The 19621-nt window shown below is 44.1% G+C and overlaps 2 protein-coding genes across 5 annotated transcripts in view; one reads left to right on the forward strand and one right to left on the reverse strand.

The window, feature by feature from the left end:
* Positions 1–3126: 3126 nt before the first annotated feature.
* PAICS (phosphoribosylaminoimidazole carboxylase and phosphoribosylaminoimidazolesuccinocarboxamide synthase) overlaps positions 3127–19621 on the reverse strand; it is a 43343-nt gene continuing 26848 nt past the window's right edge. For 2 of the 4 annotated variants that reach the window (XM_033059776.2, XM_042779258.1), the window contains 9 exons: positions 14949–14994; positions 14075–14272; positions 10207–10385; positions 9370–9549; positions 9165–9278; positions 7311–7394; positions 7027–7207; positions 5032–5190; positions 3127–4364 (listed from right to left, as the gene is read on the reverse strand). In XM_033059776.2, the coding sequence (XP_032915667.1) occupies positions 4198–4364; positions 5032–5190; positions 7027–7207; positions 7311–7394; positions 9165–9278; positions 9370–9549; positions 10207–10385; positions 14075–14272; positions 14949–14994 (1308 nt within the window). In that variant the 3' untranslated portion in view covers positions 3127–4197. Of the gene's footprint in view, positions 4365–5031; positions 5191–7026; positions 7208–7310; positions 7395–9164; positions 9279–9369; positions 9550–10206; positions 10386–14074; positions 14273–14386; positions 14477–14948; positions 14995–15241; positions 15264–19621 lie in introns of those variants that run through there. The other 2 variants (XM_033059777.2, XM_033059779.1) reach the window with 2 other exon arrangements.
* Positions 15457–19621, forward strand: part of PPAT (phosphoribosyl pyrophosphate amidotransferase) — a 44698-nt gene continuing 40533 nt past the window's right edge. Inside the window, exon 1 of the mRNA XM_033059780.1 lies at positions 15457–15653. Coding sequence (XP_032915671.1) covers positions 15526–15653 — 128 coding nt within the window. The 5' untranslated portion in view covers positions 15457–15525. The remainder of the gene's footprint in view (positions 15654–19621) is intronic.

Below are 19621 nucleotides of genomic sequence, written 5' to 3' on the forward strand. Positions count from 1 at the left end.
GCTGTGTCCTGGTGCTTGTTTGCAAGGCAACTGCTCAAGCAAGTATTTGCAACTAGAGAGTTCAATACAGACTGCACAAAACCCCCCCCCAGACAACCCACCCCATCCAAAAGCTGAAGAATGACCATCTCTATGGCAACTAAAGCACTTAGCATGCTCAACCCTCATGTAAAGTGGCACAATTTTACAAATGAAGTTAGTATACTCTAGGTGAAAGTACAGTAATTTCACAATTATAAGCCACACCATTTTGACTAAAATTTTGGTCCAAACCCAAAGTGCGGCTTATAATCAGGTGCGGCTTATATATGGACAAAGAATGAAAAGTTGCTGTTTTAGTTTGGAGGACAGGTGTCTGCTGAGAAAGGCAGGAGCTTCTCTTTGAAATGGAGAATGTAAACCCCTTCCCTCCAAATTATTGTAATTTTGAAATCAAGGGGCTTTCAGGCAAAGATATGGGAATTAGGAATAACAGTTCTTTACTAGGGAAATTAAAATAGAAATACAGTACTACAAAGAAACAAACTCCAAACCCTGACAAAGTCAGAGTACAACCTGACACCCTGTCAGGCAGGGTGTTGGTAGCAGTCCCATTAAATGGTGGCTGCATCCTCCTGCAGTGACAGATGTGATTCAGTTGGAGCAGTGCTCCTGTAGAAGGTGCAGTTTCCCTCCGGAGGTCCAGTGGTGATGTGGAAAAATCCGGTTTTCCTCTGGAGTCCAGTGGAGAAAGGGGCTCTCTTAGTGTCCCAAAACCTTTGTTTTTATCTTGGTAAGAAATGTTGGGCTCTTCCCCTGGCTGGAGCAACTTCCAATGGGATGCAGTAATTTTATCAGTCACACAGTGGGACTCAATGGGCCATGAGCAGAAAATGACTTGCTGGAGGAAGGATGGGTTGTGAAAAGATAAAGAACAATGCCCCACCTGGTTTCAATGGATACCCATTAGCAGAATATCTGCCATTGAGATAAGGATCACTGCCCCCACCCTGACCAGATGGTGATAGAATAGATACCTTTTATCACACTCTGTGTTGTAATGTGCGGCTTATAATCAGGTGCGGCTTATGTATGGACAAAGAACGAAAAGTTGCTGGCACCCGGAAGTGCATCTTATAATCAGTGCGGCTTATAATCGTGAAATTACTGTAATTTGGGAAGAGTAACTAGAGACCAAACAAGAGTATTTCAGGCGTTAACATCATCATCTGTTACTAATTGTTATTGCATAAAGGAAAGCTAGAGACAGCACAGCACTATGGGCCAAAGAGACACCAGTGGCTGACTGCAGTTGTGTATCCCAGCATGGTGCTATGGTGGCTAGTAAGCTTGTCAGGTTGATTACACATCAGAGCCAACACCCAGAGTAGTGCTGGGTAGGGCCAAATAGGAAATGACACCTTCACCCAATGTGTAACTTCACCCTCAGGCTGAGTAGTGTTATGGGGCTGAGCCAGCAGACTGCTGCCGCCAGGAGGAAGAAACGCTGACACCTCCTTTACAGTTGTTTGCTCTGGTGCTTGTCTGATTACAAGATAAGATGATCCAATTCACTCACCCAAGCCAACAAAGAGGTGGACTCTTCACCCATTAATTCTTCTGTTAGTTGAAGTTAACATCAGTGTCTTGTCAGAACTGTCGGCATGCTTTCAGATGTGCCTCAGCAAGTATTCGGGCAAGTACTAACTTGGTAAATAGCTTGCTTGCTAAAAAATTCTACAGTCCTGAGGATCTTTACTTCGAAGCCAGAAATACAATAGAGGTTGGAAGATACCCTTAAGATCATCCACCCGGCACTATCACTGCAACCCCTAAATCATTAATTGATTTATTGCCCAATACCAGATCCAGACACCTTTTGCCCGCCTCCAGGGATGGTGACTCCACCACCCCAGGCAGCCTATTCCAATGCCTGACAACAGACAGTGAAAAGGAAATTCTGATGTCTAATCTGAATCTCCAGTCTGAGCCTTAGGCCATCTCTTCTCGTCCTCTCACTGCAGACACAGCAGGAGAGACCGAACCCTTCCTCCCTGCAGCCTCCTTCCAGGGAGTGGAGAGGGCAAGGAGGTCCCTCCTGAGCCCTCTCCAGGGTAAGCAAACCCAGCTCCCTCAGCTGTTCCTCACAGGACATGTTTTCTAGACCCTTCAAGAGCCTTGTTGTCCCTCACTGGACATGTGCCAATATCTCCCTGTCCTTTTTAAAGTGAGTGCTGGACACAGCACTCAAGCTGCAGCCACGCCAGTGCAGGAAGATTATCACTGCCCCAGTCTCATTGGTTACACTATTGTTGATACAGACCGGGGTGCCATCAGCCTCCTTGGCCACCTGGGCACATACTAGCTGCTGTTCAGCTGCTGTCACCAGCACCCCCAGGTCCTTTTCTGACAGCTCTCCAGCCACTCTGCCCCGAGCCTGTAGTGCTGCATGGGGTTAGTGTGACCAAGATATAGCACCCAGCACTTGGTCCTGCTGAACCTCCCATCACAGGCCCTAGCTAGCCCATCAATCCACCCTATCCAGATCCCTCTGCAGAGCCCTCCTACCCTCCAGCAGATCAATATGCCGACCCAAGTTGATGTTATCTACAAATTTGCTAATGATAGACTAAAAATGCCCTCATCCAGATCATGCCACAAAGGAATTCAGCCTCTTTGTTCTTCACTAATCCTCACTATTATTGATATTTCATTTATAGATTCATTAGAAAAGCAAATGCCCTAATGCTTAAGAGTTATAATTCTTTTACTTTAGGGTAAGCTTTGACAAATTTTAAACCCTTGCACTCAAGAGAGCACCACTTTGAGCTCTTTTGTACAGATACACATAAGGTGTGGTCAGTGCCTGTGAAGAAGGTCAGCAGCAACATTGAATCCAGTCACTCATATTACAGGGTAATCCTGACCTACCACACCATCACAGTGGAGCTCTTCAAGAATAAAGCAACACTCCTGAGACAATCAAATAGCAGAGTATCTTTCAGAAGGGCTGTCAAAGTGATCCATGCAGATTTTTGTGCACAAGCTTCTTACAAGATTATTACCAAATTTCAGGTAGGTCCTGAAGTTACATACCACAGCTGATAGCTACTTTTGAGTGTAGTTATTCAATAAATCTCAACGAAGTAGATTTGCATTCAATAGTTTATTTATAATTGTAAAAGCATAGATGTTACATACTTTTTGAGTAATTGCATATTTGTTAGAATCTTACCTACTCAGAAGACTGGTGTGTGCAAAGACAAGAAAGTCATGCTTAGGCTTCCCGCCCCAGAAGTTTGTTGGTTTAGTATGTGTTCCCCTGTTCAGTTCAGTAAAATTTTCACAGAAAGAGTGAGGAAATATAGACACAGAATAGCTACAGCTATTGACGTGTATTAAGACAGTCCAACATAATCACATAGGCTCTATAGAACTATTGAAGGTAGATATGCCTAGTATTTAAAAGGACAAAGCCTGGACTAGGTAAGAGTTAGAGCAAACAGGCAACAGGCCAAATTACAGGCCACTCAAGCCATTTGTATTTATAGCTTGTTATGAACAAGCAAATTGGTATTAACTTCATCACATCATTCCAAAAGATATCAATGGAGTAAATATACACACACATTTTTAAAAAAAGATACATGTATGCATATATATGTATTTTAAATAAGGCATGTATTTATTTCAGGCTTTTAAAACATTTTTCCACACCCTTTTCCAATTAATACAGCATATGTTGCCATTTTATTGCTATAGAAAGCATATCCTCATTGCAAGCAGAACAGCATCAACACTGGCTTTAATCAGCACTCCAGTTCAGTTAATAAGGTTCAAGACATACATTAATACTATGGAAGAGTGTTACTGTTACAGAAATGCAGAAGAGTAGTTGAATTCTATTTAGATCACACCAAATCATTCTCTTTACAAAGTCTGTAGTTAACAGTATAGACTGAAAAGCAGAAAAGCACCATTCTGGAGAAACAGAAAGAGATACCTAAAATACTACTTCCCCATCTCTACTTAGTTGTTACATTAAAAAAATACACAAGGGAAGGACACAACAGACTTCCTATTCTGCTCTAACAATGCTTTCTTCTGCAAGAAATGATGCAGGACTTTTGAGGTCATCCAAGGGTAAATCCTAATATGAATGAATATGCACACGCCATTGTCATTGTGTAACTAATAACAGTTACTTGTCAGTGTGACTTACAAGGAGCACTCTCTAAGTTTTTTGTCAGCCTGCTTCAAGGAGATCCAGGTGTTTAACATGTTGGATCGCAGTTTGGCCCACACTAAATGGTTATTTAGCCCAAATATCTGGGCAGCAAACTGGGCAGCTCCTTCAGGTGACAGAGTAGTAGGACAGCTAAGACCTGCGGAGAAGAGAATGCTATTTACTCAAGCACAGTTTATAGTCAAACAAAACATTTTCTCTGAAGAACAATTTAAGACAAGACTTGTTTCAGCCTCCAGAAGCCACATGGTCCAGTTTTAAAGCAAGTGAAGTGTCACATGTTCCATTACTTTTAATATGACTGCTTTGTGGCATGTTACACCAAAAGCCATCATGCAAATGACTCCCTTATACAGAGATAATAAGCTTCTGGGCCTCCACTCAAGTTACTAACAAAGTTAAAATTCATACACGCAAAAATGTACTGAATTAATAGTTAAGACTTGAGGTTTAACTACACTGATCATTGAGAAAGATACAATTTGATTTTTATCGTAAGGAAAATGCATCAAAATTTAATTGATTAAATTCCCATTAATATTATTTTCAATTTCAAAATTAAATGTTTAACAAGGATAAGACAAGGTTTACTTTTTTAAAAGATTATTCTACATAATCTTTGCTCTCTATTGGGCTTTTTGCTATTATTAAGAAGTCAAAGCCTGTAAGTGACATATTTCCACAGACTCTATTTGGTACTGATTCAGCTGCTTTTCCAATGTCTTGCCCCATTTGTGTAGAGTAAAACAACAACAAAAAAAATAGAGCTAGATCAGAACAAGAGCATAAGCTGAAGATTATCTTACCACTGGGCAGTCTAAGAGAGGACCACACATCCTGAGTACCCCAGTCAGCTGAGAGTGGAGGGCAGTTGACAACTGGGTAAGCAGTGTTACCAGACATTACTGGCCCCAAACCATTGCTTCTGCCAGCTACTGCAACAAACACTGTTGGGATTCCATCTCCTGGTGGGGAAGAAGTCAGAGATAAGCAATCCACCCTGTTTTCTACCACTTGTTTTCATGGGAACTTTGTCCAAGTTCACAGTTGTGTTTGCAGTTATCCTTGCAATTCCACTACATGGCACTAACATTTTGTGCCCAACTTCCTCCTTTACAGAAATATCTTCTAAGAAATCTTACATCCTTAAATCCCAGCTACTGTTTACCACAGCTAAAACTAGCATTTCTTACTCTGCCTCTGAGGGAAAGTCTCAGTATCAGAGGAAGAGGTGCTGCTTATCTTTGTAGAGAACATAGCCATTAAACCTCTGGCATCTGTAAGGGCTCCTCTACTTAAATCTGAAACAGTTCACCTCACAGTGAGTGTTTTAACTACGGTTACCACATCTGCAGTTTCACCAAGTAGAATGGTATGCATAGAATGTGTACACTCCCACAGAAATAACTCCTGTATCTCCTCTGCTAGGCTATAAAACTTGTGAAGAGATGTTAAGTCTTCTTGGCAAAGAGTACAGTAATTTCACGAATACAAGCCGCAGCAATTTGACAAAAATTTTGGTGGAAACTCAGAAGTGCGGCTAATAGTCGGGGGCGGCTAATATGTGAATAATTTTCTGACATTTACAACCCCAGATGTGCCAGCCAGGGCGCCGAGCCAAGCACCTGCCAGTAAAAGCCAGCATTCTGCGATTGTTACAGTGTTACTGTGTTGCCCTGGCTCCCTGCAGGCAGCACGGGGGGCGGGGAGAGAGGCGGGAGAGTTCTCCCCTCCTCTGCCGCAGCCCAGGGGAGGACGGGTGGGGGGGGTGCGCCACCATTGCCGCGGTTCGAGGAGGACGGGGGGGGGGGGGGGGGGGGGGCACCGCCATTGCTGCGGCTCCGGGAGCCAACGGGAGCCCTGTGCAGCCATTGCCGTGGCCCGGGGAGGACGGGGGGAAAGTGCACGCCGCCATTGCCGCGGCTCGGGGAGGAGGCGGGGTGCTTTGTCCGCGCCCGGCGCGGGAAAGCTCCGTCCCCGCCTGCCGCCGCTGCCGTAGGAGCGGGGGAAGCTCCGTCCCTGCCTGCCACCGCGGGGCAGCGCCGACCCGGGGTGACCGAGCCCAGTGGCAGCGGCGGCCGGCCCGAGCAGCAGCGCCGGGCTGGGCCACCTGACCCCGTCAGCAGCCCCTAGCGGGCCGAGCCTGCACAGCCTTAGCTCAGCCAGTAAACCCCGCCCTCCCGCGGTTCTGTTACTAATTGCACGCGGGTCCTCGCTGCGAACGACAGAGCGGCTTATATTCGGGTGTGGCTTATTTATGGACAAAAACCGAAATATTTGCCAACACCCAGAGATGCGGCTTATACTCAGTGCGGCTTGTATTCGTGAATTTACTGTAATTTTAAGCAAGTATCTTTTACTCATGGTGTTTTCTCATGACATCTAAAAGTAATAAGCAAGAATATTTTCATCAAACAGAAAAACATGGTGGGAGCAACATTTGTCTGATATAAGAATATTCAGTCAACTAGAGAGACTGTTGTTCTTCCTTGTTCCAGAAATGCTGGCATCACCAGCAAGATGCTGCAATAAATCTATTAACATGATCGAGGCTTGGGCAAAGCAGGTCTGATACTGGGATAAAAGCAGAGGTTAGACTTTGAGTAATGGAAGTTATGGCAGAGCAGTAAGACAACACATTACTCCACAATTACTTAGAGTAGTCATGTTACTACCAAGTGTGAAACACAATTGGTGTTCTGTTTAACAAAAATAGAAAAACCCCACAAATCTTTGAAGTTGCCAAGTCATTCTGAAACATGATGCTGTGTCAATCCAAATCAGTATTTCTTGGCATTTACCTTCATATTCTGCTTTGATCCTCAGGGTTTCATCTGGCCCCTTGTGAGCAGAGGTCACTCTTAATTCACAAGGAATTCCAAAGGTTGCACATGCCTTTTTTATTTTTTCACAGTGACTGAGGTCAGAAGAAGATCCCATTAACACCACAACTCTACCTTGGCTCTTTGATTTTAGAAGCAGCTAGAGAAAAGAGTGGAGAGGGAAGAGAGAAATAAGAGCAGTCAACAGGATTGAAGGCACAGTTATCAAAGTCTACATGTGTTGTTCATATAAAAACAGGTACCTCCACTCTTTCTGAAACCCATTCAAAGTTTCTCTTAACCATCTGCAGTGCTTCAGGAGTCACTTCCTTCAGGTCCCGATAGGACTGAAAAAAGGAAAATAAAAGCATTGAAGTGTTATGGTTTAACCCCAGCCAGCAGCCAAGCCCCACATAACCTTTCACTCACTCCCCCACCAGAGATCAGGGAGAGAATCTGAAATGTAGAATTGAGAAAACTCATGGGTCACAATAAAGACAGTTTAACAGGCAAAGCAAAAGCTGCACACACAAGCAAGACAAAACAAAGAATTCATTCACTGCTTCCCATGAGCAGGCAGGTGTTCAGCCATCTCCAGGACAGCAGGGCCCCATCACACATCACTGTGACTTGGAAAGATAAAACACCAACTCCAAATGTCTCCCCACAGCCCCTCCTCCCTCCCTCACACTTCATACACTGAGCATGATGCCATATAGTCTGAATGACCCTTTGGTCAGTTGGGGTAACCTGTCCCAGCTGTGTCTCCTCCCCACCTCCCATGCACCCCCAAATTCCTCCCCACAGTGGCAGTACCAAAAGCAGAAAAGGCCTTTGAGTCTGTGTAAGCCCTGCTCAGTAATAACAAAAACATAGCTGTATTATCAACCTTGTGCTCAGCACAAATCCAAAATACAGCCCCATATTAGACATTGTCAGGAAAAATAACCCTACCCCAGCCAAAACCAGTAGATAAAGTTCATGTGGTCTGGGTACACAAAAGACCATAATTGGTAAGAATTATTATTATTATGCCTCAAATGAAATATTTGCGCAGTTTCTAGTGATTCCAGGTATAAACAACCTTCTACATTGCAGTTTATGGCCATTTACAACATGAAATACTTTCAGCCACGAGGGTATCAAGGTTTTGGAAGCTTTCCACAGGGAAAATTTAAGGAAAAACATACAACTTCTTTAAAATTGGATTTGTAATGACACGATTACCTGCAGTAGCACTGTACCAAACCTAGGTTCTACATGATGTTATCATGTACCTTATTCAAGGGGACTGTCAGAGCAATTCACTCAAGCATGCTACTACATAATCCAGGTCAAGTAAACAACAGAGCAGTTTTGCTTCCCAATTTAAAATTAATACCCTTCCTCCCACATACACTTTGAAATTTTCCCCTGTGGCTTACAATACTTTCACAGGTCTCTATCACTAGTCTCAACAACCATGACAAACTCCTGGCAGCAGCATTTCCAAAACAGTTCCTTCATAAGTAGTCATCCCGTATTTCAGAGATATTTGAGAAGTAAAAATGCTGTAAGTTTGAATATAGGACAAATTCTGTTTCAAACTTGTTTGCAGGCCTCATATGTGGGAACAGCCTATTAGTAACACTTTTGGAGGCAACATTATTGAATTCATGGTTAACCAAAATAAATAACAAAGAAAAGCATCCTCACTGCAGTTCCCTCCTAGGTATAACCAGATCTCTACTAGTAGAGGATACCCCTCTGAATAAACTAAGGAACTTGGAGGCAGGCCTGGGAACCAAAACTTCTGTTCTTCCCACCAATCTGTTACTCAACTATTTAATTATTATCTGTGCAAGTCAAATCCTTATAATTCCTGTCAACCCCCCATTTCATCCTGACAACTCCAGTCAAAAGTGCTCTGGATATTCCAGCTGAAGATACACAGTGGATTTTTCTTCTACCATAAACCAGACAAACTACTTAATGACAACAGGCTTGGACACAAGGTACCATACAAATTACTCTGTAACAAAGAAAAAGCCACTCTGAAAGCAGATGTTAAACTATAGACTTTAACTTTCTTCATTCTTCTCCCCTGCTCACTTAGAAGGTAAAGATTAAAGCACCACCTGTTTGTCCTTTTGTTGGCTTCTGTCTCCTGCTGGCCACAGTCTCCATGAATCATTGTCAATAACATCAGCAAGAACGATTTCTTTTGTCAGCACATTAACACCAAATTCAATCTAAAAGAGATGGTAAGAATCCTATTTTAGTAATTATACAGAGATACTTTTCCTGTCAAAACCAGGATCATGAGAAATTAGGTTCTTATACCTTCAGGTCTACAAGAGTGCAGTTTTGGGGCTGCCATGCTTTTTCTAGGATCTCAAAAATGGCTTGAGTAGAACGAGACATAATATCTACTTCAGTTTGGCCAATAGTAAGTCCAGCAAAACAGAATTTTGCTTCAATTATTTGCTCTTCAGACCACTGCGGATCATTATTAGCATCATCCTGTTAAGAAAACCAGAACAAATACTCATTTAAGCTTGCTATAAGAGGAAAATAACCATTAAAAGATACAAGGTTTTGCTTTGGTTTTTTTTTTCCTAAGTAACAAATACAGGCTTCAAACTAGTATTTTATAATTAGCATTAAAAAAATGACAGTAATCTTAAAAACACTTGCTGCAACACCTGACCACCTTTAGAATAACAGGGTACACCAGAAACAATTTAGATTACAGTTCACCAAACACATCTTTCAGTACACATTCCCAAAGGAGTCCAGAATCCTAAATTACTAGCTAGCTCCTTACCCTCACCATGCAAGTACTTTTTATTTTAATTTCTTCAAATATATTAACATATCCGTTTCAACTGATGCATTAAGCTTATGCCTAAAAAGCTCTTCTACCTACATTTTTCTAGTTTTAAGTACAGTTTGGCTTGTTATTCTTTGATAGCATTGTAAGTCACTACTGTACAGACTTTGGACAAAACAGCTTTTGGACAAGAATGCAAGAAAATATTAGAATGGCAAAACTACTGATAGTGAGAGGATTGGTCAGCCACCAGCACTACTTGCTTTATCTGTCAGCATTTCAAAGGAGATAATACAGAATTCTAGCTCTGCTTAAGTTTGATTAACATCACAATAAAGGAAACTTACCTTGTAAAACATCTCAATTTTGGGTGGGTAAAACTTATACCCTTCTTTAACACCAGGGTTTCTCTTGAGGAAAGAGCCAGTAGCAATTCTTCTGCACACCCATTCAATTGGGATCATTTCACAGTGAGCTGCTATGAAGGCTGTGTCGCTCTGTTTCCTGACAAAAGCTGTTTTGATTCCTAAATAAAAAGATGGCAGCTTAGTTCCATTGATAGGCACATTCCACAATTAAAACAGTGGACACAAACATCTTTAAGTACATCTGAATCTTGTTTTTCCCTAGACTTAAGAGACACACTGAATCTCTTCAGGGTACTTTAAACCCATTCCAGGCTTTCAAAAGACAAGTATCTTCCTCAAGTCATTACTTTTGCCAATTTCATCACACAACACTCACTTGTAACTCAGAAATCCTATTCTTGAAAATAATTTTGTTCACAGAGCCTTAAAAAATTAAATCTATCCCTCACAATGTTTTTGTTTGTTTAAAAAATATAAATTAGTAGCAACCAAATACCCAATCATGCTCTCTGGTGAAAGACCCATTATAGGTCGAACAGTAATTGGAGCTTTTCAAAGGAGTAACAGAGCACAACAGTCTTTACTACTTTGCTTAATAAAAGCAGATGGGGCAGAGAATGGCTTTGTCCTCCCTTTCATCACAAACTGAGTTATTTAGGACACTGGATCTTGGTGATTTATTAGGCAAAAGACAGATTAAGAAGCATCCACACAAACCTGCTGCAACAAGTCAACCTTCTTACTTAATTGTAAGGTGATGGACCCCATTTTAAACAGGGCCAGCCAACATGCAGATCAGCACTCAAAGTGCAAAATGGCTTTTTTCACTCTTGAGGAAAGTCCCACCTTTCTCTCTGACTGTAAAGTACAACCTTACAAAAGGAAAGCCTTACAAAACCATGGTTCAGGCCTGTTACTTCGGCTAAGCAGAAAAGGACTACGGAAAAGAGACTCAGCTGAATCAGAGGTAGGAAAACAAGCTCTGTAACCATTACGTGTTCACATCGTGGTGTATGCTGGTTGGTTAAATTATGCTTGTTATGATTCAAAACTCTGTAGCTGGTAATGGGCTAACTGCTTAAAAAGGCCTGGTTTGTGCAATACAGCTGCTCTCCTCTGCACTGCCTGGGGACTCTACGCCACTTTGCATTGCTCACCTGACCAGGACAAGAATACTGCCAAGCCCAGTCGGCACCTGCCAGAAACAGAAGGCAAAGGAACTGCAAGAACCAAGTAGCTCTATTCCATTCCAATTCCAGAACCATAAAGGAAGAAGCAAAAATCTTAAAATATGAACACTGACTCTTCAAAGCTTGGTGCATTTCCTTCAAAGGCAGAATGATTTAAATAATCAAATGCACACTAAGGCCCTTGTCTGGTTCACTACTATATTTTCCATCAGTGTAGATGTGTGCTTTTGCTTGGCTGCCATTAGCTGCATTATAAAAGGGAGAGAAACTTTAACAGAACTTCGTAAATCATCACCTCTGAAAGAGTAGGTAAAGAAGAGTTGCGCAAAGCAAACAAACACCCTTTACAATAAAGGCATTCCCGTTATCTGCATTTACACCACTCCAACAAGAAAACTAGAGAAGAACCCTGAAAGTTCTTTTGTTGCTTTAAAACGCAGCTGCAGTTTACTCTGCACATTTTTCCATGACACCTGTGGAAGTTACGAGTACAAGACACTCATGGATTTTTGAGAGGTCAACAGAATGGCTTCTTCATGTTAAAAGTGCACATCAGTAGGATATGAAGTATTTTGATTGCTATCTTAAATACTGCCGTTCAAGAATTAGCAAAATATCTCACTAATTGCTCCTAAATGAAAATTAGAAGTTTGAATCAACTGCAAATATAATCAGATACCTAGGAGGCGTCTTCATACTGTATGCACAACAGGCTTCCCAAGAAAGCCAGTGACTCAGGATTACACTGAATTATTTGGTATATATTTCTGTGTAAGCAGTTCTTAAAATACAGGCTTGAGACAAAGATATAACAGTTTGTTTAAGAGCTATCACCACACCTTGTAACAGATAATATAAATTCTAGAGTAACTCAGCTGGTGCCTGAAGCAGTCTTTGTGCAAATGTTTCAAAGCATATGGAGCACACAGCTAAAAGCAATCTCAGCTAAGCTTACTAGTGCCTATATTCTAGTACTGTTAGCAGACTCCCCACCAGCACAAATTCCTCTTTGCAACTTGCAAACTACTCAGTGAAAGACACTTCAAAATAATATCTCAAAGCAAAGCTACTGGCTCTATTTTTGGAAGTGTGGTGCAAAACTTACTTGAGTGACTTAACTTACGCACTACTCACTGCTAGCATCAGAAACATAGTAATTTCACGATGATAAGCCGCACTTCTGGGTGTCAGCAACTTTTCGTTCTTTGGCCATATATAAGCCCCACGTTACAATACAGGGTGTGATAAAAGGTATCTATTCTATCACCATCTGGTCAGGGTGGGGCAGTGATCCTTATCTCAACGGCAGATATTCTGCTAATGGGCCATCCATTGAAACCAGGCTGGGCATTGTTCTTTATCTTTTCACAACCCATCCTTCCTCCAGAGAGTCATTTTCTGCTAATGGCCCATTGAGTCCCACTGCATGACTGATAAAATTACTGCATCCCATTGGAAGTTGCTCCAGCCAGGGGAAGAGCCCAACATTTCTTACCAAGATAAAAACAGGTCTCGGGACACTAAAGTAGCCCCTTTCTCCACTGGACTCCAGAGGAAAACCGGATTTGTCCACATCACCACTGGACCTTTAGAGGGAAACTGCACCTTCTACAGGAGCACTGCTTCAACTGAATCACATCTGTCACTGCAAGGGGACTGCAACCACCATTTAATGGGACTGCTACCAACACCCTGCCTGACGGGGTGTCAGGTTGTACTCTGACTTTGTCAGGGTTTGGAGTTTGTTTCTTTGTAGTACTGTATTTCTATTTTAATTTCCCTAGAAAAGAACTGTTATTCCTAATTCCCATATCTTTGCCTGAAAGCCCCTTGATTTCAAAATTACAATAATTTGGAGGGAGGGGGTTTACATTCTCCATTTCAAAGAGAAGCTCCTGCCTATCTCAGCAGACACCTGTCCCCCAAACTAAAACAGTAACTTTTCGTTCTTTGTCCGTACATAAGCCGCACCTGATTATAAGCCGCATTTCGGGTTCGGACCAAAATTTTAGTCAAAATGGTGTGGCTTATAATCGTGAAATTACTGTACTTTGAATCTTTTAAAGTAAAGCTTAAGCTCCTGATACATTCAGTATGGACTGATAAATATATTTTGCAATGTGGTCCTCGCAAGAGTTATGTGCAAAGCTTAGATGAAGTTTATGCTGCTATAACACACAACTGAGGGGGGAAAAGACACTCTAATTTCACGTTTCAGCTTACACACAGGGATTTCACACAGCCAAGACATAGTGTAGCAGTGCCACTAGCTAGGAGTGTGCTCTATGTACGCAGATGTAGTAAAGCAAGGTAGATGCACGCAGCCCAGAGTTACAAGTAAGGAAGTAGGTGTAGCGTATGGGAGAACTGACAAAAGCAGAGGGGAGGGGATTAGGGGCGTGTCCAAACAAGCAGGAGAAACTATTGCATTTATCTCCAACACTAGATTACTGCAGATATGCTCGTGTTCCAAGTGAAGAAGTCACTCACCCAGTTCTAAAGTACCCGAGAGAAAAGCATAATTAAAAGCTAACAGAAGAGAAACTTAAAAAATTGCGAGAGCCTCAAGGCAGGCTAAACTCTTCTATAAAACAATACTGTTTTGTAATAATGCTTGTAACATACAAGCACACACATTCTACCTTTAAAATACTTACCAGCTTCCTGAAGCAGCTGAAACACACAGCTTGTCGTTGTGTTGGAAATGGCAGCCTTCCCTTCCATTCGGTCCTTCCTGGCTGCATTTCCCGCCGTTATTTGGTCTTTTGACTGCATGAGAACACATCCCGGAATATCTGGCAGCTCGTACACTTCTTTCGTTTTACCTTCGTTAACTTTTTTGCCAAGTTTCAGGTCTAGAGGAACAAAAAAAAAAACAACCAAACAAAACACACACACAGAAAAAAACCAAAAAAAAAGTCATTTTTGCACTACAAAGACTTGTTTACTTCCGCACGCAGAGCCACTACCTTGGAGTCCACGGGGATGCAGCAGGACCCCGCGCTGCGGCCCCTGAGCACGAGGAGGATTTGGCCACGCTCCCCCGAACAGCGAGGCCGAGAGCCCCGCTCGAGGCTTCCGCCCGTGGCTCCCGGCGCCGCGGGGCTGTGCCAGCCGCGGCCGGGCAGCTCCGGGGGCCCCGGCCACCCCCACCGCCCCACGGCCGCGGCTCCCGGGACCTGCCGCCTGAGCAGGGCGGCCAAGAGACCCGCCACTTTTTTTTTTTTTTTTTAAATTTCCAACTTCGGGGCAATCGCGGAGCTCCGCGGAACGCGCGGCGCGGGGCGGCTGCCGCCTCCAGCATCCTGCGCATGGAGCTGCCCCCGCCACCTCTCCTGCGGCCCTGCCCACCCTCCCGCACGAGCGACTACCCACCGGAAAAAAAAAGTTACCAAAAAATCCCAAAATTAAAATCACGCTGGGAAAAAGTTGGTTCCCAAGCACCTACACCCCAAGCCGCCGAGCGGGCACCGGCCCCCCGAGAGCGGGGCCTCCGACCGACCGACCCACCCCCGACGGCCGCCCGGTTACCTGATGCTGCGGGGGCCATGGCTGCGGCGGGAGCGGGCACGGACACCTAGGGCACAGGAGAGAGCCTGAGCTCACGCCGTAGGGCTCGGCCGCCGGGGTAAGAAGGGGCCAGCGGAAGGGGCGGGCAGCCCGGGCAAGCGGGCAGCGACACCGCCCGCCAATCGCCGCCCTACCCCGCGGGGCGGGCCCGCCGAGCCCCCCGAGCGAACCCCGGACGGCGGCATCACCCCCCGTCCCGTGCAAACAGCCCGGCCCTCCGCCCGGCCAATGGCAGCGCCTCCCCGCGCCCTCACCCCGCGGGCAAACATCCCCTCGGCCCGGCGCGCCCCGCGGGGTCGCGGGCACAGTCGAATCTAGGGGAGGCGGGGCCGGGCGAGGCGGCGGAGCGGGCCGGGGCTGCGGTGTCGCCCCCCCGTATGTAAATGAGGGCGGGAGGCGCCCGGCGGGCCACCGGGATCCCCGGGCGGAGCGCGGTGTGGGCTGAGCGCGCCGCCGGCAGCAGCGCGCGGGAGCCGCTGGAGCGGGGCCGGGACTGCGAGCGAGCGGGGCCGCCGCGCCACCACGTGCTGCCCGCGCCATGGAGCTGGAGGAGCTGGGCATCCGGGAGGAGTGCGGCGTGTTCGGCTGCATCGCCTCCGGCGCATGGCCCACGGAGCTGGACGTGCCCCATGTGATCACGCTGGGGCTGGTGGGGCTGCAGCACAGGTAAGGGGGCGCGGGGGCGAGCTGTGCCCGGAGGGCGCCGCCGGACGCGGCTCGGTGTCGGGCCGGGCCGCGGCGGCTGCTGGGGGCCCTGCGGCAGCACGTGCAGCCGGGAGGGCCTCGGGTCTCCGCCGGCGGGAGCGCTCTGGGAGGGGAGGGCAGCGGAGCGTCCCGAGCGGTCCCTTCCGCTCCGCCCCGGCGGAGAGCCCCGGCAGCATCCCGGAGGCGAAGTGCAAGAACACCCCTCCGCCTCCTGCCTCCCGAGCCGGTACCGCCAAAGGAGAGCTGTCGAACGCCTTTGGACCTCGGCTGCATCTCGACTGAGTCGCATCCGCTCTCGCTGCCGGGGCCGCGCCACCGGCCCGGGCGTTCGCACGTCCCTGCGCGGAGCCCGCGGCGTGGCCGCGTCCCGGGAAGCGGGGATGAGCCCTGGGCAGCGGGGATAAGCTCCTGGCGGCGGGATGAGCCCCCGGCGGCAGGGAGTAGGCCCCGCACAGCGGGATGCGCCCGCCGCCCCGTCCCAGCCACGCCGAGCGTGACCTGCCGCAGTCGCGGCGAGGCCCGCCGGTCGTTCTCGAGATGCTCACCTTAGAGTGTAACACAATCCCATGCTACCGAAACGGGGCAGATCTTAAGCGTTTTTAGGCTCCTACTAGCGGTAGTGGTTTAGGTTCAACATCATAATACAATAAACTTCTACCTGACCTGTCTAGGCAATGTACGCCAGACCTGTTTCACTGTAATCCATATGGATGCAGACCTACAGAATGAAGTTTGGGTTCTGCTTCCATTTGGTTGGTACTCAAAATGATAATGTTAAGGACTGACACATACCACTCATTTTTTCAGTGATGCTGAAAGGGATATTCTCCTTACATGAACACATGCACAGCCAGACACGCACAAGCTCGTTTAGTAGTACTGCTGAGCCTGTTTAGTGTGCTTGACTTCATAGTTGCAGAAAGTGTGCTAAATAAACACATTCTTGACAGTCTAGGTAGGTAGACTACCTAGGTAACCTGGGCACGGGTAAGCACACATGCACTGAAATAGATAAAATATATTCTTTGTATTTCTGAGGTCACAGACATGTAAATGTTGCTCAGAAATTGGTTTTGGATCAACAATAGAAAATTGTTTACATGGAGATTTTCTGTTTAGTACAGTAGAGCTTCGTATACTTTCATATACTTAATATTCATATTTTTCCTGGTAAAATACTGCATCCCTACTGACTCTCATGTGCTAATAATTCTCTTTCAGCTGCAGGTATATATATTTGCCAGTGTCCACCAAAACTGTTTTTATTGGGAGTGATACAGCCAAAATCCCAGGAACAAAGCCATAGTTTTCATGTAAAATGAAACAATAGTCTCATTTTAGCTTGCATTGTTTTTCTCTGAAGAGGCTGGAAAAGGTTTTACCTTGTTTGTGCTTATAGTTACACTGATGGACCTGGGGTATCTTAGGTGGAAATAAAACAGTTGATGTATTTTCATTGATTTGCATCTTATTATCTCAATTTTCACTGCAACCTTACTTCAACTTTTCAGTATGCTTTGCTTTTTGGTTGTTTTGTTTTTTCCTTTGATAGGCACGTGACAAATATGTTTAATTTGCTTGAGGTTTTTAATATCAGATGTCCCCTGCGGAGGGCGTATACAGCAGTACTTACACTATGATTGCAATTCATCATTCATTCACAAATTCTACAGGCAGCTACACACCTAAAGGCATATATGCACTACCTGTGATTCTGATCTAACTCAGTAATAGTCAACATTTTTAAGGGATGCTTTGCTAAAGGCATGAATATTGCAGATGTAAAAGTGAAACAGTCTGTTCCATTAGGTATACCTTTGCAAGCACTCAATAAAAAAGTGTTAAATAGCTGAGATGTTAATGTTTCTATTTTTTTTGCTAATGTTTCTCTCTTTTCATTTTTCCTATTACAACGAGCTGGCATCCTGATCGGGAAGCAATAGGAGAACAGCTATTTTTCTTTCTACTTTTTGAAATGTCTCTTGAAAACCAGAGTTAACTGAATCAGTAAAGTGCATTAGACCCATGGTTTAAAACTAAGACGTGTCTCTTAACTATAGGCCTTTAAAAATAAGTAAATATGAAAGAAGATTATAGTAATTATTAGTGGACCATGCAAGTCAGGCCTGACTGACTAACAGAAATTTGACTAGCCACTAGAAAATACAGACCTTAGACATACCTTCAAATTAGTAAGGATATTTATGTAATGATTACTGCCTTTGATACAAGCATGTTCTATATGCAATTAGTCCTGTGCAATGAATCAAATTACAAAATTTGGCACTTAATTTGTCTTAGATTTTAAAATTCAGAATACTAAAGCATGGCATTGTATCAAGCTGCATTTCTGAGATACCCGGGCCACAAAGAGGAGAACATGTTTTAATTTCTAATATCTGAAATCTTTGTGTAAAAATCCAGAATATTTGTTTGATGTCACAAAATCATGCAGCATAAATTCTCTGTGCTTTGTGTTCTGATATAGCTGGTTGCAGCAAGGTGAAGGACTTTGCTGTTTCTGATAAATGGCCCAGAATTAGTTGATCATTTGTATTACTGTGGCACTGAAGAGATTTTCTTCAGTGGGGATGTTTGCAGCTGAAAACTCAGAACACTGTAGGCTAAATCAAGCCCCCATCAAAATATTTAAGCATGTGTTAAGTGGTGTGTATGAGCGGTGCTCGCTGCTTCACTCACTGAAACTGTTCTACACGAAAAATTGATGTGTATATGTAAGAGAAGTTTGGGAGCCTATAAGTAGGCTCATCATCAAAGACAAAAGATAAACTTGTAATTTCACTGTTGTGACATTAGCAGAAACAACTTTGAAAGCTGTCTGGGGTTGCATTTTTTTTAATAATTATAAAGCAGCTTCTAGTTGTTGAGGCTTAAATTCTCACTCCTTTGTAGAAGAAGTTAGAACACAGCTTTTCATTAGCATTATAATGGTTATAAACTGTGAATTAAAATGAAAACCAGTGTATTCCTACTCACAGTCTAATCAAGGCCTTCCACACACTAAGAACATTTTATCAGTTTAACTTGACACCATGGTAACATTTTACAGCTATGCCAACAGTGAATACTCATTATGTTTGAAACTTTTAATTCTGCTCAAGCAAATCATGTTACTCTGGCATCAACAATTAACGAGCTTAAAAGTGGATGGTCTAAATAATCTCTGCATTTTGCAAGCCAGGGAACAAAGTCACTGCAAAATCCACTGAAAGCATGCCAAAATAAAATCAGAGGATATTGGTAAGGAGAGGATTTTCTTGGGGGTGGTGAGGGAGAGAGGAGGAGTTACTCTGAATTACAAATCTATTAGACGTCATTTGCGTCCTTGACCAGGACAAATTTGCAAAGTTAATCTTGGAGGAAGTGTGATTTCTGTTAACTTTTTGCAAAATTCTTTGGAAAATATTTTTGGCAGTAATACTGTGTACTGAAACCTGAATGTACCAGCTTTGTACTCTGTACTATTTTTAGAAAAAAATCTTCAAAAGCCCTCTTCTATGAAGGTGGAGGTTCCATGAAGTCAGGGAATACTCCTTGTCTCAGCTGGGCCTGTGTATGGAACTTTTTATCTATGGAGGCTTGGCCAGTGTGCTTTTTGATACCTTTCCTGTTTTACAGTCCATTTTTAAAACCCATATAACAGAATCCAGATAATCACCAAAGTAAGTCAAGACACTTGACTTCTCTTTCAGTCTGATAAAGTCACTGGTTGCTTCTCATTAGCCATCCTTCCAAATACCTGCATTCAATATAGCATAATCAAAGTGTTTATCTATGTTTTATATACATCTTGACTACAAGATAGGGTTTTTTAAAGGCTATTTATCAAACCATTGGTGTTGTGACTTGCACTGTGAATCTTTCAATCAAAAAGCTTAAAATTGCAATAGTATTTGGATGGGAAGGAA

This window comes from Catharus ustulatus, chromosome 5, assembly GCF_009819885.2.
Source record: "Catharus ustulatus isolate bCatUst1 chromosome 5, bCatUst1.pri.v2, whole genome shotgun sequence".
NCBI lineage: Eukaryota > Metazoa > Chordata > Aves > Passeriformes > Turdidae > Catharus > Catharus ustulatus.